This window comes from Micromys minutus, assembly GCF_963924665.1.
Source record: "Micromys minutus genome assembly, chromosome: 6".
Classification (NCBI taxonomy): domain Eukaryota; kingdom Metazoa; phylum Chordata; class Mammalia; order Rodentia; family Muridae; genus Micromys; species Micromys minutus.
Window position 1 is genome coordinate 74,421,493 of NC_137975.1, and position 26,102 is coordinate 74,447,594.

Consider the following 26,102-nt stretch of genomic DNA (forward strand, 5'->3'; position numbering starts at 1 on the left):
CTCAGCTCTTTCTGGAAATAAGTTGGGATGGAGTGTGGTTCCTGCTTCTGCCTTCTGTGTACCAGGTACTGCCCTGCAGAACTCCATCTCCTATGCCTTGTAGAAACCTGAGACAGCCTGACTCATGCAATGGGCTGTTCATCAACCATGTGTATAAAAACCTCCCTTTCCTCAGACCTAGAAAGAATCCAACTCTGCCTGTGGCACTGAGCTCTCATGGGAGGCCTTAGCATGCTGTGTATACTTAAACACCGTGGCCCGATCTGCCATCCGAGACCTTGGTATATTGCCACCGTAAGTCTATGGTGTAAGTAACACTTTGGATAGTCTTTTATCCAAAGGCACCTTCAGCCCAGAACCCATAACCTTTTAGCCAGCATGTTTCTGTTGGGATAATTAGAAAGGGTGGGACTGTAAATAAGGAAGTGATGTAAGTGGGGGCTCCGTGAGCAGAGGTGTTTGGCACCACAAGTCAGCAGCTTTCTAATCAGGACTACACACCCAACTCTCAACACATCCCTGCGTCTCCTTTGGCAGGTAGGCCTCTTCTAACCAGGAGTCCCCACAAGCTACACAAGGTATTGTGTCCATAAATGAAGGCCAGGTGACTTTCACTGCAGACCCATTGTGGTAGTTTTTTTTTTCTTTCAGTCAAACAAGTGCAGAGAGACTAGGACAACCATCTTTCCAAAGTCATCTCAAGTTAGGATTCTGACAGGTGAAACTGAGGGTAGGAAACTCTTCTAAAAAATCAGCGCCCTGCTGGACGCTGAGGTTTTCTGTTGTATTTCTTCTCTGAGAACCCAGGGCTGGGTGATGAATGGAGTTTTAAAACAAGCAATCCACAAGACGAGCCGACCACAGGAAAGGGTCAAAGTCATGGCCACATCTCGTCTCTCGGATCCTGTTCTTCCTGACGAGCCCATCATCCCATCCAGGATCCTCCTCTGGTTTTCCAGTTGCCAATTTGAAACTGAAACGTCATTTCTAATGTAGGACTGACAACTGACCCAAACTAGCCGATGGTGAGCCGAGTAAAGAAATGATTGGAAAACTGGTTTCCAGTAAAGCCACACAATGTAAGCGTCCCCCATTTCACATCACCAAGATGGGTATGAACACCCTGTCTACCCTTAGCTCAGGTTTTGCATATTGCACAAGCAGAGCATCAAAATAAAACCCCCACAGCTCAGCACTGGGATAAGAGCTCATGCTCTCCCTAAGGGCCCCTTTGCTCTTCACATATAGGCCTTTTGATCTGTTGAAGCCTTGGCCCTCCGCCAGCCTCCTAGTCTGGGTCCTGCAGCTGAACTTTGTTGCTCTCCCAGCATCTGACTCTACCTTGTTTCTAACTGACAACTGCTGCTCTTCACTGGATTGTCAAGAGCTTTAGGAATGAAGGCAAATGGTATCTGGTCACAGGTACCAGACAGTGGCCTTTCCTCCTGTGCTCTTGGGGACTGATAGACGAAAGGTGACGAGGTATGAAGGAATGTATTACTCCATAGTCTGAAGATACTCAGCGATTGCTCTGATCACATCACTGCTTAAACACCGACAGTAGTTCCTACTGCAGAGGAAGCTCCAGCTCCTTGATCAACACCACAGCTACTCCCAGCCTGTTCTACTCTGCTATGTCTCCCTGACGTCTCTGGTCCCCACTCAGAAAGGTGTAACAACTTGTTTTCTTTGCAATGCTGGCCCAAGCCTGTGTTGCTTTCTCTGGTCCTTTGTACTGTTTTCCCAACTTCTCTGAAGCTACCTCCCCCCTGCCAAGTAGCTGCTTCCTGACTCAAAGGCAGGGCTTCCTCTCTTCTTCATCTCCCTCCTGAGGCAGCTGCCGAGATGCTCAGCATCTCTGATCTTTTTCCCTTTTAAACACTAATAAATTTGTCCTCGATTATAACTGTCTCCAAATAATAGTACCCAAGAATCAGACATAGTTCCTGTACTTGGAGTCACTTCAAAGCTTTGTATAATGTCACTTTCTGAGACTTCCAGAACATCCCATGTTGGGAGGCAGACTGAGATCTTCACCAGGGCTGCTGATTCCCAGTGTGGGCTTAGCTGGGCTGTGGTACTGCTGACTAAACCACTAGAGTGTGCCTGCAGGTCCACACCCATTCCTGTTTTATCCTTACACTACTGCAGTACCAACACGGGCCTGGTCACGTCTGCACTGGCCACACCTGAGGTCATATGATGAAATCAAGTGGTACAGCCTTCAGGACTCACTCCCAGGCCAGTCACCCAAGGGTGGCAAAGGGAAGAGAGTGAAGCATGCAGTGACACCACACAAGTCCCATTTGTGTTGCTGCCCCCCCCACCCCCACCACCCCATCTGGCAAGCGTACTGCCTGATTCAAGCGGGCACTGCTCACATGATCTTAAATCCATGGAGTGGGGTACGGGAGCATACAAAGAACTCTGCGACCTTTTAGTAAATTTCATCTGTGTCCCAGTGCAAGGCGCAGACTATGGAATTATCAAATTATCCTTATTTTGAAAGTAAAATTTCTAGATTATATGATTATCCCTGGACTGGGTTTACTCTAAATTTTAGTAATAAGCTGCAGGCCCACTGCGTCAAGTCCATTCTAACAAAAGAACTAGAAGTCAAGTTCCACTTGCAAAATCATTTTATTGGTATAAATATACATATGAATAAAATATTTTCAGCTTGTAACGTAAGTGAATATTTGTGAGATGTTTTATAAAGAGTAGTATTTAGATCTTTTTTTACAGGTGCCAAAATTTTCTTTTAAAAACCACACATTAAAAACTAATAAGTGGACAAAAATTAAAGGCCTTCCAAAACATGAATATTCATAAGACCTCATTCCAATCAACTATATACAGGAACCTGGGCTTCTCACACTCTGTTCTCAGCTGTGCTTGCTGATGGTCTGCAAATGTTACCAACAAAGTCTTAAATGTACAATTCTACATGGGGAAGGAAATGTTCCACCAAAGAATGTAAGAACAGTGCCCAAGATATAATATATATATATAATTTATACAAATTATTTATTAGTGTGCTCTGTTAATATAATTACAATGTGCAATTGCATACATCAAGAATAAATTGCTATATGGAGCCATGTGTGGGTCTGACACAAACACACCCTGTAGTACCCCAGGATCTCCTGGATAGTTACCTGGGTGTGAGTCCAGTTACTTCATCAATTTCCAAAAACAACTCACCATGCAGGGCAATGTGTAGCTGCCTCAGAGAAATTCAAGTAGGGCCCATGGGATAATTGCTGGCTTTTTGTTGAAGGCATTAGAAATAATGTTTAGAAACCAAATGCCAAGAATGGGGGAAAGACCAAAAATTTGTTTTAATATATATATATTATATAATATATATATCTCATATATATATTATATATGATATATATTTTCATATATATATGAAAGAAGGAAAAAGAGGAAGAAGAAAGCACCAAGAGAGAAGGGGTACCACTCTCAGCTCCTCTCTGAGGGCAGAAGAGAGCCCCCTGCATGGAAGGCGTGGGGTGGGCACCATTACACAAAAATAAACTCTTTTTCTGCCTCTTCTCCAGAGTCATTGGATTTGCTCCCCTGATGACCATCTTTGCCGGAGTTCCGTTGCTGTTGTTCTTGATACTCCTGGGCTGGGCCCCAGCTTCTCCTCGAGACTAAAATCAGAGGGCAAGGAAGAGGCACAGTTTATTGACAAGGCAATAACAATACCTGGTGAACAGTCAGGCAAGGGGAGGGAGGGGCCGTGAGAAGTGGGGGTGGGCGTGGTCGTGATGGGCGTGGTTTCAGGAACAAACCTGCGCTAAGCTTTGACACACACTAGACAGAAACTGAGGACAAACCAGTGACAGGCATATGGACACAAGCAAACAGACATGGGCAAGACCAGTCTATGATGGGTGAGCCCCGCATAGATAAGGACGGGCACTGGAGGTGGAGGAGGCAGGCAAGCAGAGGGAGAGGCCATTGGGAGTCGCCGAGGCTGCTCTGAGCCAGGTGGCTTCCACAGCCAAGACTGCCCCTTCACACGGCACACAGGACAGGGCACACAGAGGCTTGCAGAGATGCTGGCTGGACTGTGTCCCAGTGTCATGCCTTAGGCAGATGGTTAGAAGCTGCCTACTCAGACAGACCTTTCTTTCTGTGCCTCAGACCCCGACGCTTCACTCCCTACATATTAAGTCTGACAGATTCAACCCTGCAGGTAAAGTACTCGTTCCCATTGGCTGTTTCTGTCGGGTAACAGGGGATAGGTATCACACTGCAGCAAGGGCTGAGCTTGGTTGGGACTGGGCTATTGTTTATCTATCTAGAACTTTCCGTGTCATGGCTGGTGCTCTTCCCAATTACACAGGCAGATTTTGTCTGTTTTTTTTTTTTTTTTCTCTTCAGAGCCCATGTTCATTCTACCTACATCCTGGTTTCTCTGTTATTACTCCCTGGAAGGATTTGGTTCAGAGGCTAAACTCCAGTAATATTTAACAATATTTAATATTGCTCCTATGTCTGAGCTAAAAATACCAAACCCACGCCACTTATGAAAGCTGCTTAAACAAAAACCATAGCTGCTCTGCCCCCCCCAAACCCCAGGAATCTAAACAGGAATAGTCTCCAGTCCCAGGAAAGGCACATGAACACATGAATCACTCTCTGCTTCTGACTACTTTGATATTTATGTTATATTTTTAAAACTCCTCTTGCTAGGAGCACTGTGGTTTAAATGATTACATCAAGTTAGCGTTTCAGGAAGGGACAATCAAAACAAATATATCAAGGGTCTCTTTCGGATTCAGTTGACATTCTAGCTTTTAACAAAAGGCATTGTGATTTTCGGTTAATAGCATTACATTGAAATTATCCAAAATCCTTAAATGAGGTGTGTGTGTGGCAATGAGTTTTCCATTTCATTATAAAAACAAGTAATTAAAGATTTGATGTATGTGTGTGTACATGCACACACAAGTGCCCGTAAAGGCTGAATTTACTGTGAGCCACCAGATATAGATACTGGGGACCAAACTCCTGACTTCTGTAATACTGAACCCTTTCTCCAGTCCCCAGTCTTCTTTTTGACAGTAGCTTTCAGCAAGTTTTCAGAGAGGGCTGGGACATAAGAAGCAAATAGTTGCTTTTAAATTCTTTTACTGGAAGGAAAAAAAAAAAAACTAAATGTACTTGTGTGATTGGGCCTTTAGAAGCTGTTGATAAGCCAGGTTTGGAGGGGAAAAAAAGATAAATGAGTGTCTCTAAGTATTTTGCCTTTCATCAGAAAAGCAATTTGATGTCCACATCCAGAGAGTCTTTTAAGCTTGTAGCTTGGACTGGGTGTACGCTGGGAGCAGAGAAGAAATAAAATTATCCTGAGGACACCTGGCAAGAAACCCAACCTCAAAAGTAGAGGGGACTTGTGCTGTCTTGTAGAACTTCTGCATTCTAATTTAAACCAAAACCTTGTTCTTTTATAACAGAGAAATGGGAAAGAGTGTCTAACACTCCAGTGTTAGGGAGGACTCAAGGGAAAATAATTGGGAAAGGCAGCACTTCTGACGACTGTCTTCAGAGAAAACTCATTTGCTTGAGTCCCTAGATTAAGATAACGAACCCTCTGATCCTGCGCAATATGGTCCAAATCCATCTTATATGAAATGACACAAAAATACTTTCTAAATATGAAGACATTCAGGAACCAAAAATTTATGTCAGATGGGTCCAGAAGTAACCCCATAGATCAGGGCCACACCTCAAGTGTGAATAAATTCTAGAGGGATACAGGATGGGCATCTTCTTGGAAAAGGCAGTCTGGTTTTTCAACTTCAGCCAGTACTGACCTTCTAAGTTGATGCTGGGCTTCTGTGTCCTCCAGGTTAGGGAACTGAGGTGGGGGTAGGGAGGGGGACAGCAACATGTGGTAGTGGGGAGAGGGGAGAGCGAACATCACCAAGTTAACCTTCTCTTTTCTGGTTGCTAATGGAGTCATACTTAGCCATAAAACTAACAACCCATAATGGTGACTAAGAGGAAAATTAACAGTATCAAGAAGGCTATGTGTTTCAGTATGATAGGAACACTGAAAATACATCCAGAACAGATGGAGCACAACAGTAGAGCTTGTGTGAGGCCTTGGGTTTGATACTTAGGACCAATGGGGAAAGCTTATTCTCAACACACTCACCTTCATTGATTAAATTCTGAGTGTCAAAAGGACCCTAGTAGCATCTGGCATGCCATTCATATTAGATGTGGGCAGGAAGAACTAAACATAGAACTTGAAGAACTAAGCACAGCACCCTACTGGTCTTCTAACCTATTCAATCCCGATCCTTGATGCAAACAGCTTTGTAGAAGGAATGTTCCAGCCCTTAGGGGAAACATTACTTAATTACATGCCTTTAAGATGCCAATTGCAGTTAGAGTTAAGAATGCTAGGGTGTCCTGACATATAAGACCATCTACACACGTATTTATTAGCATCCAATGTACTACTGCTGGATAAAAGATACACAGAAATGTCTGAACGGTCACTTATTAGGTGGAAATACTGCGTATTCAAATCCTGTCTGAGGTGGGAATAAGTGTTACCGAGAACCTCAAACTTAATGGTTTCTTTTCTTGACCTCGATTCAACTTTGCCTATGCACATATGCAAATTGTAAGCCTTCTGAAATATGCATACAGACTTGGAGTCAGAGATTCAGATGCAGGCCTTGAAATGGTCATAAACTCGAGGGAGATATATATCTACTGGGATAAAGCAGGGCATTGCTTTAAAATAATCCTCTGTAGGCTGCTTTTTAATGTCTTTCTAGCAATAGTTGGAAAAAATCTCAAGCAGCCGCTTGGCTTTTTCCTGAAAATTCATTAGCTGTTTTGAGACAGAGTTTTATATTATTCTCAATTCTCTGTGTAGCTGAAAATGACCTTGAACTCTAGACCCTCCTGCCTCGACCTCCTGAGTTCTGGGATTGCAGGTGTGCACTGCTACAGTTATCTGCTCCTGAAGAATTCTTAAAGGGGCAGTGGGAAGTGGAACCTGAATCTGGATCTGGGGAAAGAAGGTCGAGCCAAGCACTAGCTCACAGACTGAGACCAGCCAAGAGTCTGTGGCTGCAGGCTGAATCAGGGAAGCAGTGAAGGATATAGAAAGGGACTCCCAGAATTGGGTCACGACACAAACAAAGTCAAGCAATAGCACAGCTATTTTCTTCAAGAAAATAGGGTAATTGCTAACAAAAAATATCACATCTTATCATCAGAGACGAAGGGACAATGAAATCAGTATCAAAATAGCCACATGATTAAACCACATCAACTGTGGCTAAAGATGCAGCATGCTTTGAGAACACTAGCTTTCATTTGGCTCATAAACACAAGGCTTGGGGAATTCAGAAAGCACGTTTAGAGTCAACGAGGTTGCTCTTCAAGGACTTGAGAGTCCAACCCACGGTTCTGTCAGTTGCTCTGCTAAATGCGATTGAAAAAGCGGGCTATGTGGTTCTCAAAGGTGAAGGCAGAGCGGGGAGACTAGGCACTAACAAAAGGACATAGCAGACACAAACCACTTTAATTGAAGTACCCATGAACATTTTGGGGCTCCCCATTTCAAGAAGTCAAGGTACAAAAGCTAATACAAGATGGTCCCATTTAATCTTGCCAAAATTTGACCCAACCCATCACGAGGAATGGCAAAGTACTGAGGTCATAGGAAAGTCAGAAAGGGACACAGGGTTTTTCTCACTGCTTATCCCTGTAGCTGCCCCTGTCGTTCTGTTTTATTGGCTGATAGATGTGGTCCCAGGGGTGGCTTACTGTGTGCTGTGTGCACGCTGTCAGTGGTTTTTGGTTTTGCACCAAGAGAACTGTGTTAATAAGAGCTGTAAGTGAATCTAAGAGTTGACAATGTAGATTTCCAGGCTCTAGAAACATCTATGTAACCTCAGTTGTTCTTAATAAAAGACTAGAGATTCTGTCCTATGAAGTCTCAAAAAATTACTCCTTCATTGTTTATAAATGTAGCTGTTCACTGATGTGACTTTCCTATGACAGAAATTAAGAGATTTTCTTTTCTTTTCTTTTGTTTTTCTTTTTGCTAGCGTAAGACTTGATTGCCTATAACTCGAAGTCATCTTACCACGGCTCTGCAAATACATCGATCACACAGGGGGTCAGTTGGAGGTGAAGCACAGGTTTGGAATGTAGCTGAGCCGTATGGAGCCCACTCAGCAGGTACAAGGTCCTACGTGCTGTCCTTAGCACAACACACACTGACCGTGTCCATCACAATTAACGTACCAATTAAACTGACTTCCTACAGAGAAGATGCTGCTTGGTCCGGAGAGAATGATTTACCCTTCCATGACTTATTCTTCATGCTTTGTGCTGTGGGCTATCTCTTACCTCCACCCTGTTATCCAGCTATAATACCTGAGTGGCATGCAAAAGGGTCCTCTGATAGCACTGGCTTATAAGCCAGGCCCTGGGTGTTCTTGCTGATAGAGGGTTGGTAGGGACCTTGTGGGTCTTGCATCTCTCCCCAAGCACATTCTCTAAAATCAAGCTTTCCCTATCATAAGTCATGCTCACCAGCTTGAGTCCAGACTGCTTAGAGAAGATGAAGGTCATTTCATTACATTGGAATGCTGGGCCTCATGTCTGACCACAGGCATCTAAATGCTTGCACATGGTAACCTCTGGTAATGTTTGATGGGAAGAAAAGAGCTTTACTCCAAGGGCAGACATTCTTTAAGGGGATCTCCCATAGCAGAGTACTTATATTCTTCTTCCTCGATTTGCTATGTTTTCATTTACATGAAATTTTGCACTGTGGCCATTGGAATGCTTTTTCCCTAAGTCAGCAGCAGTACTGGCTGAGGGTAACAGCAGACGTCTCCCTTTGTGTCTCTTGGCACATTAGAGAGAAGTTTACCATAGGGCCTAATGGAAGAGAGAGCAGGAAGGTGGGAGTGCTGGCACTTCCAGTGAGCTGTGTCTTAAGGTAGAAAAGCTAAAATGAATTCCCTTTTAAGGTGGAAAAGCTAACAGGTAAGAAAAATCATGTATGTGATCCAAGGTCTGCATTTAACTGGGGGCCTTTTTGTTGTTACAGTGAGTGGTAACCCCTTAGATCAATTTCTATTGGGAAATGTTCTTGATTGTTCTATGAATTTCTAACTTAACTCCAATGAAAGCGTAATTTTAAAAAAAGATAGAAGAGATATGACCCCAAATAGAAAAATTAACATCCATGCCCAACATAATTTGAATAAACAAACCCCTAAGGTAACTTGAAGCTCCCCATAATCTAGTTTTACATTTTGATTTAATATTTTTCTCCCCGTGGAGGGACCATCCTGTGGCTGTGTAGTAGCTGAGTGAGAACTCAGTCCTCTAAGGGATCTGACCCAGCCCCGACCAACAGCTACTCAATTAAAGCTTGTTTGTTAGTGCCGTTCCTCAGCTTCAGGTCAGCGAGGCAGGAAAACCAAAGGCTCTAACCATTTGTTGGCTGTGACTTCCTGTACCCAGGCGCATTCACTTCCTCTTCCGCAATGGCGAAGTAGAGTTTTGAAGATCTTTTCCCTCTAGTGGAAGGCTTGCCACTGCCATGATCTGAATGCCTTTTGAAATAATCTCCTCTTTGCACTACTGAGGAAAAGGGATCCGGTTTACCCTTTGTAGCAGCAGGTACAGCAATGTGTTGACATCCATGTTAAAATAATAAATATTAACACTTAAGAATCAGCTCATCCACCCCGAGTTAGGATTCCAAGAACTTAAGAGTGTTGGTCCTGGGTAGATCTGCTGTTGTCTACAGAATTCATCAACCAACATTATGGGAATGTGCAAGATGAGGTGAGTTCTGATCCTGCCCCAGAAAGATTATGACAAGAATGCCCCCATATTATCAATTTTGATTCCAAGATGGATTAACAAAAAAAAAAAAAAAAAAAAAAAAAAAAAAAATCACATTTACTATGGAATAATCTGAAAGAATTTCAGTCATTTACCTGTTTCAGAAATTAGTTGGGCACGCTAGTCCAGAGGGAAGCAGAGAACAAGGGAATGAAGTAACCAGCATAAATAACACACACAGGAAGAGACAATAGAACAGCTTCTAGAGAGAAAGGCAGGGCTTATGAGTGGCTGCCATGTCTTCTACCCCACCAATGACCGGCTAGTTCACTGGCTGACGTCAACATCTTACCCCTCAACATCTGGAAATGGTACTCAGACTTGATGTACTTTCAGCCTGATATCAGTACAGAACACAAGACTGTCAGTAGTTTCTTCTAGAACCAGACAGGAAAGAAATCTCAGGGAGGGCTCTGCAGTCTTGATCAACTCCCAGTGGATAAGCCAATGAGGTATCACTAGCACTTGCTATTTCTTGGAAGGAGGATCTGAAACCTAGCCTAATTCTGGAGCTCTAGAGGGGTTGGCTCCCCTGTTTGGGATTCTCTCTTTTCCACAGCAGCTCTGAGCTTGCTGGTAGTGTCCCCTAGGTTACTTCCATTGTCACCAGAGGCTCCTGATAGCTTTGATTACCTATCAGGTGTGTCCAACTTTTTGACACTTGGGAACTATGCAAATTGGGTTAAAGAAAACGAAACACCATTCCCCAAACCACAAACCCCTGCTGAGCCCAATTGCTGCAAGTAAACAGCATTTTGTGTGGAGCTGCAGTTGTGCATGCTCTCAGCCAAACTCAGCTGCAGGTGGCTCTCGGGTTATAGATTGGACACCCCTAAGCAGGGGTCATTTTCAGAAAAAATATTCTACTCAGAGGTTTACGAAACTGAACTCTCTGGCCTCTACCCACCCTGTTATGTGTAAATTTACCGGCATTTCAATTGTTTTAGTAAGATGAATGTTCTTGCACATCACAGCTCTCCCCCCATTTCTCCCCATTAAAACCCTCTCAGGCATTTTCAAAGTTTTCTTAAAAGCTAAGGGGTGAAGATAGAAACTGCAGAACAGAAAGACAAGGTGGGCGCCAATGGAGAGGCAATGAGGGGGACACCTGGCTGTGAGGGACTCTTAGGGGCTGAGGTTGCTCTGAACGAACTACTAAAGGCTCTTCTCCATAGAGTGACCCCTCTCTAATGCTCCAGCTGTGACGGCAAGGCCAGCGTCCATCCCCTCGCTGTGAAATGAGAATTTAATAGCAGTTCCCTCTTTAGCTTCCTTGACAAAGTAGTTTGTTTACCAGCTTCCGTCCTTCATTTGTCTCTAGACAGTAGGAGAGGGAGACTTCCACCTTTCAAATGCATTAGCAGAAAGGAGACAGAAGAGCAAACTGTTATTTACTTTATTAGATTATAAGCCATGAGGACAACGGCAACTGTGCCTTCCATTAGCTCAGCCCGAGACCGTTACCAAGAAAATAATAATAATAAAAAAATAAACGAGCTACCAGGACCGGAGAGATGACAGAAGCCTAACGTACCAACATCAATCTAAAGTTAACAATGCACCAAACCCCAGCAAGGATCCGGACATGGGGATTAATGGCTTTTTTATAGTGCATATCTGGTTTAGAGACAGCATTGTACCCAAAAGCCAACTGTGCCATTTGAAATAATAAAGAAAGGCCAAGCACGGTGACTCACTCATGTAATCCTGGCATTTGGGAGGCTAAGGCAAGAGACTCACCATGAATTTGACTGAAGCCAGCCTGAGTTACAGAGGGAGTTCTAGGCCAGTCGCTATACAATGAGACCTCTGCCTCAAAAAATAAAAATAAAAACAACAAAACCAAAAAATCCAAACAAGCCAACAAAAATACATAAAATAAAAAGCAAAGAACTAAAATAGGAGAAATGAAAGAAACACCACACATGTCACAGTTACCCCAGCCTGCCTTACTCCCCTCAGTCTGGTTTTGGGGCTGCGGGAGGCCAGCATGAGAATCATAGGAAAAGGCCATTCCCACCTCAGTGAACTAGAGGGAACACACTGGACCAGGGACACTCTAGGAGTGTCTGTCTAAACAGGGGCCACATTTCTGAGAAAGTAGAACTCATGACCCAGAGAGTCCAGTGAGCCTCGAGGTCCCACAGGGCAGATGGCGTGCTTCTGAGCCATGACAAAGTTAATGTCCCACAGCTGCCCTTCAACTGTGACAATGGTGAGAAACCAGCTAAGGGAGTGCTTTCCTTAGAAATGATGGGACCTAGAAACTTATTCATGAGCCCTAACCTGCTGCGAGCGGATGAGTAGCATCCAGCAATTACTCCTGTAGGGAAGGTGGGTCTGGCCGGGTGGCTCAGCTACTCTTTTCATTCCTCACGACGTCCTAATGTCAGACACAGATTACCAGTGCATGTGCCCCGGCTGCTTCCCATCTTCAAATCCAAGGCATGCTGGCTTGAACTCCACAATACCGCTTAGGTCTGGGACCATTTCCCTTTGAAATGAAACTCTTTGGGGAGAATAAATCCAAAGACAAAAATGTTCTTACCTTCCTGGGAGAAGGTCCTAGGACTGGCCTGGGAGCTGCTCTGGCCATCACGCTCTTTGTCCGAGGAGACTTTTTTGAGGATGGGTGGAAGAAGGGCAACTTTAGGGGAACTAGGACCAGATGGAGAGTCTGGGGTGTCTTCTACAGAAGTACAAAGACACAAAACAAACGGTTCTACAATTTGTATTTCCAACACACATGTACATACATACATATATGCACATGTTTCTGCATACATGGAATCCGGTGCTTTAGGAATCATTTGAAATCATGGATTTTTGGACCCGTCAGGGACTTTGGTTTCTGGACCTACAAGAAGACTAAGTGATGTCCTGGGCTAAAAAGGTGTAAAACCCGCCAGGGTCAGAATTCTCCATTTTTATCTGAAAGCCAGCATCACTTCATCATATAGGCCAGGTGAATTATCACATACACATGACTCATTTTTTTAAAAAAAGAAGAAAAATTATCATAGAATGTTCAAAGATTGCCTTTGTATGTCTGCCCAGTGAAGTAATAAGCACGCATGAACAATAAAGAAAAAGCGGTGGCAATTATCAAAAGTCAAAATACACACAGATCTGGATCTATGCTGAGGATATTCAATGAGCTAACGTTTGACAGTGAGACGCTAAGTCAACCACAGGTCCCTTCCCTCAGACACAGCATTGTTGACTGTCTAAAACATGCACCGTATGTAACAGAATGCCTTTACCAGTGTTTCAGAGCTAGTCAGTCACAACGCACATGTACACATGTATGTACACACATGTACAAGTTTGTACAGACATGGAATGCTTGAGGAGTCATTGGAAATCATGGACTCTTGGGCCCATTCAGGGCTTTGGTTTCTGGGCCTCTAAGACTAAATGAAGTCCTGGGCTAAGGTGGTGTGAAGACAGCCAGAAGACTTGGAACCATGCTGGCTTCTCAGGCCTTGGGAAGCAGTTCATGAACTCAGCTCCTAATGTGCCGCGTGCTAGGTTATGAAGTAAAGGGCTGAAAGGGATTGCCTACGACAGCGGTGACTCTCCATGACATAGGTTAGATGTCATGCGCTGTTCCCTTACTTCAAACAAGAAACACACCGAAGCCCCGAAACCACCATGCCTTCTTTCTGTTGGCAAGTTCCCGCTTTTCAGGAATTTGGTCTGTTTGTGCCATGTTTCATGCTGTAGACCAGGCTGGCCCAAGACCCACTATGTAGCCCAGGATAACTTCAAACTTAGCAATTCTCCTACCTCAGCTTCTCAGTTGGAGAATGCAGAGGAAGATAAAGACAATTTGATGAGGATGGCAGAGGTCTGGCTGCATCTCTGCCTGTTTCCTAAGTTCTCTGGGGAAACCACAGAGAAGAGGAAGAGAAGCTGGCGGGCTCTCATCACAGCAGATCACATTACTGAGTCAGCTTTTGATGGTCTGAAAATCTTTTACAGTACTTTTTTAAAGAAAGCTGGATACCAAACTTTTTTTTTTTTTTTTTTTTTTTTTTTTTTTTTGCATAAAAAAATAAGGCAGAACTCAACCCCTTTCTAGTATTTTAAAGTTTCTTCTACAAGACTTTCTAAATCAGCAAACACCTTTCTAACTGGCCGGAGGATCAATCTCTTGGATATCCTTGGCCGGACCTCACACATGGCCCCATCAACAATGCACCTGCCCAACACTCGCACCATCTGAGGAAATCTTATTTTCAAAACAGGCCCACGGTTTGCCAAAATCTGTCCTGAACCTCTGAGGTGCCAGCAGGTCTGATGTATAGCTGCACAAGCCTAGTCTCACTGGCAGCCTCTGTCTTTCCACTGGCCTTCTGCATAATCTGAACGCCCTGTGGTATGATTTCAGAGGTGATGACCAGCACACCCAGGGTGGTTTTCCCAACATCGGGGGGAGTCTTGGGTCCCATCCCTCAGATACAGCGGGCCTTGGTATTGAGTCTGTTAGTCCTCACCAGGTCCCTTCAGGTTTCATGTGTTTCCCAGTTCCAGTTTCCTATATCCAGGAGTCTACCATATTTTACCTACTCCTGCAGGTACCCATGGATGCAGCCAGCCTGTGCACATCCAGTCTGACTTCCAGACTCCTAAGGCCCTTACCAGGTCGGGAGGCAGTTCTTGGCTTCTGAGGGATGGACGGCCGGGCTGCCGGGCTGGGCTTAGGGGACTGAAGCAGGGGCTTCGGGCTGGTGGGCATGCCGGAGGAGCTTCGGGGTCTGCAGCTCCCGTCCACTTTGGGTTCGGCTTTGGCATTCTTTTCTGGGGTTCCCAAACCAAAGCGGGCCTCTGGTTGCAGTTTAGGCACTAAAACAAGAAGCGGTCCAAAACACATTTTAAATATCAAAAGTCAGAGAAAGCAATCATTGAAATGTAGCTCTGGTATAGACTATGGTTATCACCCCTCATCAGGGATCTTCAGAACAAAAGTGTCCATCGGAGAGGGTTTTAGAGCCAAACACTAGTGAGAGGCCGACTTCCTTCAGAGAAGCCTGCTGACTGGGAGCGTGTCTCAAAAGGGTCTCACGGGCCCAGAGACTGCCAGGTAGATGGCAGAGCCCGCAGAGGGGTGCAGCTGGGGGAAAGGATTCCTATAAATGGCCTAAGTTCTCCTTCCTGTTTGGGGAGGCTGCTGGGCTCACTGCCCGCTCTGGGACCACCCTCTTCAATTTCTCAGTGAAGTGCTTGCTTTGCTTTGCTAAATAAACGGCTTCAGTGGTTGGTTTCTCTCTACTGAATTCTTTCCTCCCTGAAGACAAGAACCAAGAGATGCTTGTGATAGATGTCATTGTTTTTAATGCTGTACTGTGTGGTTCTATTTTCAGATGCAAGTAAAGGTGATTCTTCAGAGGTTTGACACCGTTGGGTCTTTCTGAGACCCGACAGGTGGGACAGGCACCCCAACAGGAAATGCTTCAGTGCTGGTCAGCAACCAGCCCATTAGGGATCTGGCTACAGGTCAAGGGAGAAGGCTGATCAGGCTTAATGGAGAACAGTTTCTGAAATGTCACCCCATCCTTCCCTAGCCACACTACAGCTGCTGTCTGCAGGCAACATGCAGCTCGCAAAACTGCTGAGCGTTCTAAAAGGGTTTTCAAAGTGGCTCCTAGTTTCCATCTGATGGAGCACATCTCCTTTACACCTAACACAGGTAGTAAATGGTTTTCAGGGGAACAAAGCCTAGGGGCTTCCCACGCCTGAGTCACAGGAGAAGAGTATTTCCTCCCGACAGACAAAACACCTGCCCTCCTTTGGTAGTCCATGTGCAGCTTACTGCTCAAAACATACTTCGTCCCCTTCACCAGAATGCCCACAATTTAAGAATTTGTTAAAAAGGTGTGTGTGTGTGTGTGTGTCTGTCTGTCTGTCTGTCTGTCTGTCTGTGTGTCTCTGTGTCTGTATGAGAGTCCCCAAACCAGAAGGTGAATGGTTTCCCTTCCCCTTCACCAGAATGCCCACAATTTAAGAATTTGTTAAAAAGGTGTGTGTGTGTGTGTGTGTGTGTCTGTCTGTCTGTCTGTCTGTCTGTCTGTCTGTGTGTGTGTCTCTGTGTCTGTGTGAGAGTCCCCAAACCAGAAGGTGAATGGTTTCCCCGGGGGAGTCATCAACACTTCTGCTTACCTGTTGTACCGCCATCTGCTCGCTCTGTGTTGCTCACGACTGGGCTGGAGGAATCCTGGGAGATGACATCATTGCCAAGCTTCTAAAAATTTAAGACACCCCCCCATACAAGTAAAACATGACGGAATCAGTGAGGCAGATAATGAATACCAACAGACAATGACTCCCCCACCCTCGCTATCAACGGGACCAGCATCAAAGACCAAGAGACCTTGCAGTACCCACAAGATCCACACGAGGGGGTCACAATCCACAATCTAGAAAGATAAAGGATTCCAGGTTTGCTGGCCAGGTAATCTACTTTGTTTTGTACGTTTGTGTTTGCTTTTGTTTGTTTTGAGATCGGATCCCACTTTGTAGCCTAGGCTACTCTAGAATTCACTATACGTAGTCCAGGCTGGCCTCAGGTTTTCGATTCTTCTATCTTATCTTCCCAAGTGCTGGAATTTTAGCCATGAGCTTCCAGAAATCTAGTTTTAAAAGCATTTACGGAGATGTCCGAGAGACAGCTCAGGAGGCAAGGGCGCTTCCCAACAAGGTAAAGACTTGTGTTGAGGTGGCAGAAGGACAGACTGACTCTTGCAAGTTCTCCTCTAGCTTCTCCACACGCACCATGGCACATACATATACCACATACAAACATATACGCATGAACTAGATAAAGGTTTAAAAGCAATTGAAGCTTTCCCATCTTCCGTGTACAGCCCAGGCTTACGGACCTCCCAGCAGGCTAGGTCCCCCTTGCCACTGAAGAGGAACCATAGATCGGAGACTTGCCATTAGGAGATAAATGCAAATGCCAGGGCTCTAGCGATGGAAATGAAACCCAGGGCCTTACACATGAGACAAACACACAACACCTAGCTACACCCTCAGCGCCCAATGGGATTTTTTTAAGAACCTGCTGGAGAGAGGAGTTCGTGGTAGCCTAGGAGGGCAGACTATGGCAGTCTGAGGGTAGGAGCTGAAACTGGGGGGAAAAAAAGCACCTTTCTCTCTCATAGTGCAGAAAGCCATGTTAGAGCAAGAGTCTGAAATATAAGTAGAACCAGCATCTGCATAAAATCCAAGAATCCTGAAAGAATGACCTGCACGGTCCCTCCTGCAACAACCCAAAATGTGCTGTGCTGGTTCCCGCCTAGAGTTTCACTAGTGGAAAGGCTGAAACAGGAAGCTTTTTGGCCAAGTTCAAGGTCAACCCGGGCTAACATAGTGAGGTTGAAGTCAGTCTGAGCTATGGGGTGAGATTCTGTCTCAAAAACATTTTTTTTTAAAAAAATAATCATTAGAATAAAAAGATGAGGTGACTAGGTAGAGCAGTAGGTACTCTGAGCTACAGCCTGATTACCATTCCTCACTTAAAAAGCGAGAATCTGCCACCCACTCCTAGATTCAATATGGTGTCCATGGTCCATAGTGTAGGTGATTAATTCCCCGTGACGCACTGGTTTTCATGCTGATCATTGCTAGGAGGTAGCAGAGAGGTACAGTGGTCTCAGCTGCTGGTTCTGAGGGTGATGAGTAGATCCCAGCACCACTTTGACAAGCACACGAGCTGGCACTGCTATGAGAAAGTGACAACGAGAGAAGAGGACCCCACGCCCGTCCTCTGTGCAGATGACTGCAGGGCAGACTACAACACACCGTGGGGCCCTGTCTACTTCTCAGCTCTCCTCTTCCAATGGCAGAGCCAACTGTATCCCAACCATGGATGCTCATGTTGCTACCTTTGTCAATAAACTCAGTGATACATTCCAGGAAACATTCTAACACTAAAACTGAGAAGCCTTCTCTCATTGTTCTGATTGGACAACGGTGACTTTTTAAAAAATACTGTTTAAAGGGACACTAGGTGGCACTATGAGAACATTAAGATAAACCTGGACCACAAACCTAGCTATAAAACCAGAAGGATTCTGTCACTCTGAGACAGTTCATGCATCAGTCCCAAATACGTGGGACACCACTCTAGAATTCCCAACTTTTCACCAAGGAAGTGGTTCATCACAGGAAACGGTGATAAAACTTCATTAGGAAAATACATTTGCTGCTATAAATTTATAAAATACTTAGGCATCTGGCCGAATCGTGGGGATGAAGTATTTCCCAGCACCCTGCAGAGCGAAGGTCACCGTACAGCACCAGTAGGAGAGACAGCTACGTAGGATCTCCACGTTTGGGCTATAGTAAGGGTCTGGGTGGTGGTGCAGTAAAGTAGGTGTCTGAGGCTGGGGAATTGCTTGCTGGTAGAACTGTGGTGAACAGCTGCAGGATCTTACGGGGATGTGGAGTTCAATAAACAGCAGATGTTAAGAGGTAATGCGAGAGCCCTCTGTGTCTGCTGTGAAGCCACCTTTTGCTTCCTCTGAGCCAAGCCCCACTGGGGAGAACCATTTCCTTCTGATGCCTTGAGCACAACAGGCACACAGCTTCCCTTTCTCTGGGGGAACTTTTCCTAGAGCTCAGGATGATGAACACAACCTGGGCACCTTTATCTTAACAATCACCACAAGGACACTTTCCTTTAAGAAGCTATGAAAGAAAACAGACAAAATTCCAAAAAAAAAAAAAAAAAGAAAGAAAGAAAGAAAGAAAGAAAGAAAGAAAGAAAGAAAGAAAGAACGAAAGACTCAAAACAGGAAAGCAGCTGAGTGGAGGTTGTCAGATGAACTTGTGCAAAACCCTGTGGGCGGGGCTTGATCTCTAGTACCACAAAGCTTAAAAGGATGGCGCGAGGTAGGTAAACCATCTTTAAGCTGAATTATGAGGAAACTCAACATTTTCCTTTTCCAAAAATTTCCTTCAGTGTGCTGGAGAATTTAAGTCAAGAATGTGGCAAAGGACTTTGAAGCCTGGAAACAGCGTAAGCTATGAACTACATGGGGACGCAGTTGTGGACTGATGTTAAGGTGATACATGATTGGACAGTGGAGAGGTGGGCAGAGAAAAGGTAGGAAAATAGAGGAGCAGAGATTGGGGGAAGAATCAAGATGGAGCTGGAGAAAGCGGATCTAGATCCAGGTGGACTTAATTGGCGATAGGTAGATATGAGTATTTTTAAAGGATTCTATAGGTCATTTTATCTCATATAGAAGGGCAGTTTACATCTTTATCCATTGCATATGATCTTGTTGTGTAGAGGGTTTGTGGGTTGAGAATTTAATATGTAAACCTGTATGAAAAGCTACCGGGTTTTGGAGTCATGTTTGTGCCTGGCAATGGAGGAATGGAACGCACCACACTGGGGTGGTCTTATCCACCCAGGGCAGAAGTAACAGGACAGGCAGAGCAAACTGCCTGAGAAGGGAATTTCGTGGAGAGGGTGGCTTGTGGACCAAGTGACAAGGAAGGCATAGGGGACTGAGCAAGGGGGCTCACCAGGAGCTTGGGGCCACCCAGTGCTACGTACAGAATCTGACACCAACCTGGACCACAAAGTGAGTCTGAGGTGAGCCTGTGTCACTATGTGAGACCCAAACAACCAACAGATTAAAGCCTGTCCCAGGGCAGGGAAGACAAGTGAGGAGTTTGGAATCTGGGCTCCGAATTCTTTGGGAATAAAACTTTAGGTGTTACATTTTAAGACATTTTTTTTGTAAGATTTATTTTGTGAGTGTTTTACTTGCTTGTGTATGTAGGTGCCCCTAAAAGGAGGGTGTCTGGTCTCCTGGAACTGAAGTTGCTGATAGTTTTGAACCATCAAGTGGGTGCTGGGAAATGAACTAGGGTCCTCTAGAAGAGCAACAAGGGCAGGTAACCAGAGTCATCTTTCCTGTGTTTACATTTCTATCTAGCCAATAAGTTATTTTTCTGTACTTCTTTCCCCAGTAAAAACAGAGAGGCAAACGTACAAACCCCTCCCTCACCTTCTGCGCACAAGCTGCTCTTAGCTCCTGCTTGGCCTTCATCTCCGCCAGCAGCCCGCTGCCCATCACCTGCACATAGCGCCGGCCCCCCTGTGGGCTGCCCCTGCTGTCACTGCGCTCCGTCCTGCCAGCTTCCTCTGCGGGACCCTCCTCCAGGGGTTCCGGCGTCTTCATCTCCTCTGTGCGGTCTGGAGCACCATTGTGCTCCGCTGCCTTTATCTCCTTCTTGGCGGTATCCACCGGCGGACTCCGGACTGCCCCTTTTGGCGAGGAGAGCTCTTCTGTCATGAGGACTGTGGGTGGCCGTTCAGATTTGGACCTGGATTTAATTAGGTTGAGGAAGCCACTTCTCCGAGAATCCCGTTTTTTCTTCTCATCTCCTTCCCCGAGTTCGTGGGTATCTGAGCAGCGCATGGATGACCTCCTGCACCACAACCAAGACACAGACAGGTTAGCTTGGCCACGGAGACAAGTTCTGTGAGGACTTAGTCAACGAACATGAACTTGACCACTTGGGACATAATTGGGCAACTGCCTGGTTTAATTTAGGGGACACTAAAAGGGGCTTCCTTGACCATCCTTAATTACTAGGTAATTGGTGAAATTTAACTTTTAGCGCTCAATCCTGGAAAATATCTGAATCTCTGCTTAAATGAAATACATTGCTGGAAGAAGCAACGAAAGAATCAAGGCCAGGGAGCTGGTCCAGTACTCGTGACTCTAGTATTTGATGTGTTTATCAGCAGTGACTATAGGCCAAGAACTACTGTAGCCTGTACTCAAATTCTGAAGTTCCTGAATGTGGCAATGCATTCCTAGAACTCCAGCACATGGAAAGGTGAGGCAGGAGGATGATTGCGAGTATAAATTTTCCCTGGCATATTTGGGGAACTCCGGACTAGCATGGGATACAGTGTAAAACTGTCTCAAAAATAAAAGAGCAAAGCAAACAATGAAAAACAATAAAATGCAGAACAATAGAAGACACTGAAAACACGAGGAAAGAAAAAAGACCCAGGTATCGATCGTGAACAGAATTCTGTCTGAAGTGGCCACCACGAATCAAGACCTAATTCTCCATCTTGCTCCATTTGTGTTGGTTTTTCTCAGCTCTTTAAAGTTGAAAATGCAGCTCTCTAATCCTTGAATTCTAGAACAACCAAAACCCAAGCAAACTCTTGAAGGTATGGAGGGGGAAGAAGAAAAGAAAAGGCGTGAAGCCCAGCTATCAGCACGAATTAATTTGTGAGAACGAAGCATTCTTAAAAAAAAAAAAAAAAAAACTATCCAAGAATTAATGACATATTGGTGGGTCTTTCTGCCAAGTTATGCTATGTTAAGCTGCAAGGCCAGTGTAAAAGGTGGCTGATAATTAGGTGCTAACGTTTACAAGCATCTCTGAGCCACGTTGCCGTGGATATGAGACTTAACTTGCTTCTACTCTGGCGTCCTGCACAGGACAGATAAGACCCATCAGTCCACAGCCAGGCAAACCCTTCCCTAGCTCTCCCGCCTGCCAGCCCTAGGCTATTGGCAAGGTTTTATACATTTCCAACTTCATCTCCAAGGTGAAGCATTCTTTACAAACTATCCAAGCTCAGAGTGTGTTCAGGGATGTATCAGCTTTTAGTTACAGATCAAATAACTTCAGAAATAACATGTAGAAAGACAGAAGAGTTTTACGTTTAACTTTTTTTTTCTTTTTTGAGGTGTGGTTGAGGCAGGATCACACGGCTCAGGCTGGCCTGGAATTCATTAGGCCACACTGTTTTACAGGCTGACCTCAAATTTACAGTAATCCTCCTTCCCCAAATCTCCTGAGCGTTAGGACCGTAAGCAAGTGCCACTATGTCCACCTCAGGTTAAAGTGTCATTGACCTATCTTCTAAGGAAATAGCATCCTAGTAATAGGAAAATACAGAGGAAAGTCTTCAGGACACATCCCTTACTTTTCCTATTTAAGGAAGCAATGGTTTGCTTTGGCTCACAGTTCAAAGGTACGGTCCACGATGGGGAGATAGTCATTGGTACAGTGTGAGCTGTGCATGACAGGAAGGAGGGAGCACGCTCAGCTGGCTTTCTCCTTTCCGAGGAGTCTGGACAGGATGCAACACAGCTGCCAGCAATCAGGCTGAATCTGCCCATCTCAGCGAACCTAATCCAGACAATCTCCCACAGGCATGCCCAGAGGCTTGTCTGTGTACTAGGCGATCTAGAGCCTGTCAAGAGGCCAACACCAACACAACAGTGTAAGTCAGAGGGCCTGGCACTACCTCTCCTGCCCAACCGGCCAACAGGTCAAGTTATGAACAAGAAAGTTCAAAGGCTGTAATGCCAGTGTGTGATGCTCACTGCCCTGAAACAGAATTACCCAGATGACTATGAGGAAAGCCCTGGCCTAGCAGATATGCGGCTTGGATGGGTGGGCACGGGGATGGAACAGGTCCCACAGTTCTTTGTTCAGTGGGCTGGTGGCAAGAGCTTGAGAATTAGAATTCCTAACAAGTTCCCAAGTATCACCAATGATACCCTGTTGGAGAACAAGCAAAAAAGTAACTCTCCTGTGAGACTGTGATGTCTTAGATAAATTGTAACCATTGGTTGCTTAAATGTGAATGAAATACTGTCTTTAATGAAATGACTGGAAACTTACTTGCAGTCCATTTTCGTCACCTTCTTGGTGAAAAATTCATCTACACCTTCATCCACTCTGCCCATGAGGCCATTCTGTTCCCCATCATGGGGGATGATGCTGATGGAACAGACCTGCAAAAGAAACATGATGTCACTCCACAGTCCACTCCATGTACCTTCAGTTTTGCCGGATTCAGCAACCCACAAAATGGCCAAGATTCATTACAATAGGGGTCATGTGATTCACAGGGACAGAGGCCAGGTGTAGAACCACAGCCTAGGAAGATAAAGGCTTATAGACATGCTGAGCTCAATGCTGGTAATTGTGGGGCACAGGCTTCAGTGACATCAGGCATGTTTAACGCAGTATCGCTGTGGAGGTGGATGGGCTTCAGAACAAGTCTGTTAGTAGCCCTGGCTGGCCTGGATCCCATTATCAGGACCAGGCTAGGCTGGCTTTGAACTTGCAGCAGTCCTCCTGCTTCTGCCCCACTGGTACTGGAATTTCAGGCATGTTTCACTACATCTGCTCAAGGAACAGACGGCACCGTAAGCAGCGCCTGATGGGGGATCCGTATGACTGGACCAAATGGGCGTGAAAAGTTTGTGTCTGCAAAATGCTACAAAGGACAAAGGCAACTATGATCCTATACTGGGGAGGCAGGCAGATACCTAGGAGTGGCTTCTTTTAAATGCCTCACCAGGTTTTCCTGCTTTGAGACCAAATTCACAGCTGGCCCCAGAGGTCCCTGGTAGTGTGGAGAGGGGAGAGGCTCCAGAGACAGAAGTACAAAGCACAGCCCCCTCAGGAGCAGCAGCTTACAGGCCTTGGTTGCACCTCCCAGCCCCTCTAACACAGCCCAGTCGTTTTAGAGATAAAGAACAGAGGAGACAGGCTGAGAGACACCCAGCATGGCTAGATACAACCCAGGAGGAACTTTGAAAGGCAGTGAGCAGTCAGAGGGAAGCTTGGGTGGAGCTGGGCTGGGAAGAAACAGCCAAAACCTAGACTACGATAAATAGAATCGGGTCAGTGGAGTTCAGGCCCAAAGGCTCATGCTGTTAACACTCATTTTCCAGCAAAAGGAAATGATGAGATGTGCGTCAAGTCTCCTTTGTCAACTACGATCAGTATCAGCTGCAAAGAGCGGCAGGGCTGCTGGAGAAGGAGCAGAGATCACCCTGCAAAGGTGTGAACCCCACGTTTGCCTCCGGGAGCTTTCCGTCTCTCTCAGGTAAGTCCCCGATGCTATGTACCTCAAATGACTGTGGACTCTCTAAAAGGTCAGTTTGTGAATGGCTAGAAGGTAAAGGCAGTTCAGAAAAGCGGGGTGTCTGAGCAGGAAATATTTGTGGGTACAGTAAACACCTGGAATTGTCTTCACAGGTCAGGAGGAGCCAGACAGAAGGAAGTGACAGCATGTGGGTCAGTGTAGACACTGACCAAATGTGCCCAGATAAAGCACTTCAGGCACACACCTTCCATGCATGCCTCCCACAGCAAACAACAAAGAAAACCAACACCCAGAGGAAACCAGTCAGAAACACACCAAATGAAAGCAATACGGAGAATGTGCTGTGGACTTGGGAGGCTGGGAAAATCCGAAAGAAATTATTATTTTTTTTTAATTTTAAAAGAAAAGATTAATGAGACAGCTACACAACGGAGAAAAGGCATTGACATCTACCAGGGATGGAAGATTAAGGAGTAAGGAAGGTGGCTCATGCCTGTAATTTAATACTGGGAAGGGTAAGACCGGAGGATTGAGTTCGAGGCCAGCCTGAGCTACATTGTGAATTCAAGGCTAGCCTGAAGTACCGAGCAAGCTCTTGTCTCAGACAACAACCCCCTACTGTGGATGCCATTCCAGCAAACCCATTTTCATTATGCACAGATACATGATCTGTTGGTTCTGCTCCCCAGAGAACACCAAGTAACACAGATGGAATGCTGACTGACAGTCAAGGGACAAAACTGGTTTGTACTCTCTTAGCCAGTGACTGTCACCTCAGAGTCTACCCCAATACGCTCATGCCTTTTAAAATGTCTCCTAAGCCTGCACCCACAAGTCTCCACCTGCTCTAAAGCTGAGAGTGCAGGAAACTCCCTGATGAATCCACCTGTGATCTTGTGAACACAGTGACTTGTCACCCTCTTTTCTGTGACTTTAAAGTTTTTCTATGGTGGCACAGGAGCCTGTATTCCGAGGAATGGCCACTCGCTATTTGGTTTATTTCCCTAAGGGAGAGCCAGTGCTTCTTACATTGATGTCATTCATGCAACTTTGTGGTTCATTTTGGCACAATAACCAAGAGTGAAGGCCTCGCCACCTCTGGTTCAGTAACAGTGACACACGGGCATCTGAACCAGCCTCTGCTGCCGGAATCCTGATACTAAGGAAGCTCAGTGCACAGAGGAGGTCAAAGGCACACTCCAGACACGCCAAGACTGACTGAGGATGAGCTGGCTGTACAGTCCTGGCAAATGGCCTGGTAGTCAGACAACTGTTGACAGTAAACACTAGGGACGAGGCAGCCGAACATCTTCTGTCCGGTTATGTCTCTCTTCGGACATTTGTGTTGTTTTGACTCTCACCTGGAAACAAAGGTGAACCCGAACAGGGCTGTTCTAATTTTATGGGTCCCAGGAAACAGTGAACCTTGAGAAATCATATGGTAATTAACACCTTTACTGGATGTCCATGTGAATGACTGGACTCCTCTGTAGTTCTTCATTATTGTTTTTGTTGTGCCTTATGAAGCCCAAGCCTAATGTGTACCCAAGGATGTCCTGCAAGTCCTGATCCTCCTCCCTTAGCCTCACAGCTGCTAGCACGATAGGCAAGAACCACTACGCTTACTTCTTTTTAGTTTTTTAAATGCAGGAAGAAAGAATAACTTGCACATGACAGTGGGGTTTGATCCCCAGCGTCATAAGAGCAAAATAAACAATCAAATGTACAAACCCACAAAAGCTTTCTCTCCAAGGTCACAGAGACACCGGACCCACGAGTCCACATTCATGCCATTCTGTTAATGATGGCGGAAGTGTGGGAGCCAAAGACTGGGGGGCACGTCCACAGCAGCCACGTGGAGTACAGCGTTCCAGTCAGCAGAGGGCTAGATGTCTCTTTCTTACCTGATAATGCCTCTCCCTTATTTAAAATAAAATACCAACTAATGCTTATTCAGCTAAGCTTGTATAACAATGCAATAAGAATCCAAAATCAAGTAAGCCAGGAAGGGGAAAAAATACACTATTAGTGTGTTCTCTGCTTTCTGAAACGATGCCCAGTTCTTCACATCAAAACGAACACATCTAAATGCCATCTTTAAAAGTGAGTTATGGACCACATGGACAAGTGGAGAAACCCTTGAGCCTTCCATGCTTTCGGCCATCCCCAGTTTCTCCATCTAACACCGCTGAGCTCCCACTGGTGGTAGTCTCAGCAGAGGCCCTGGGTTCAAAGGAAATGGGTTCAGGTGGAATTAGCCAGCAGCAAAGACCAGAGAGCTGAGGACTTC

The 26,102-nt window shown here is 45.4% G+C and overlaps 1 protein-coding gene across 4 annotated transcripts in view; it reads right to left on the reverse strand.

The window, feature by feature from the left end:
• Positions 1–3,528: 3,528 nt before the first annotated feature.
• Positions 3,529–26,102, reverse strand: part of CARMIL1 (capping protein regulator and myosin 1 linker 1) — a gene marked incomplete at both ends in the record, with an annotated part of 248,123 nt that continues 225,549 nt past the window's right edge. For 2 of the 4 annotated variants that reach the window (XM_080918582.1, XM_080918583.1), the window contains 6 exons: positions 3,529–3,662; positions 12,464–12,604; positions 14,560–14,763; positions 16,078–16,159; positions 19,944–20,367; positions 22,597–22,709. In XM_080918582.1, coding sequence (XP_080774708.1) covers positions 3,529–3,662; positions 12,464–12,604; positions 14,560–14,763; positions 16,078–16,159; positions 19,944–20,367; positions 22,597–22,709 — 1,098 coding nt within the window. Of the gene's footprint in view, positions 3,663–9,498; positions 9,649–12,463; positions 12,605–14,559; positions 14,764–16,077; positions 16,160–19,943; positions 20,368–22,596; positions 22,710–26,102 lie in introns of all 4 variants that reach the window. The other 2 variants (XM_080918581.1, XM_080918584.1) reach the window with 2 other exon arrangements.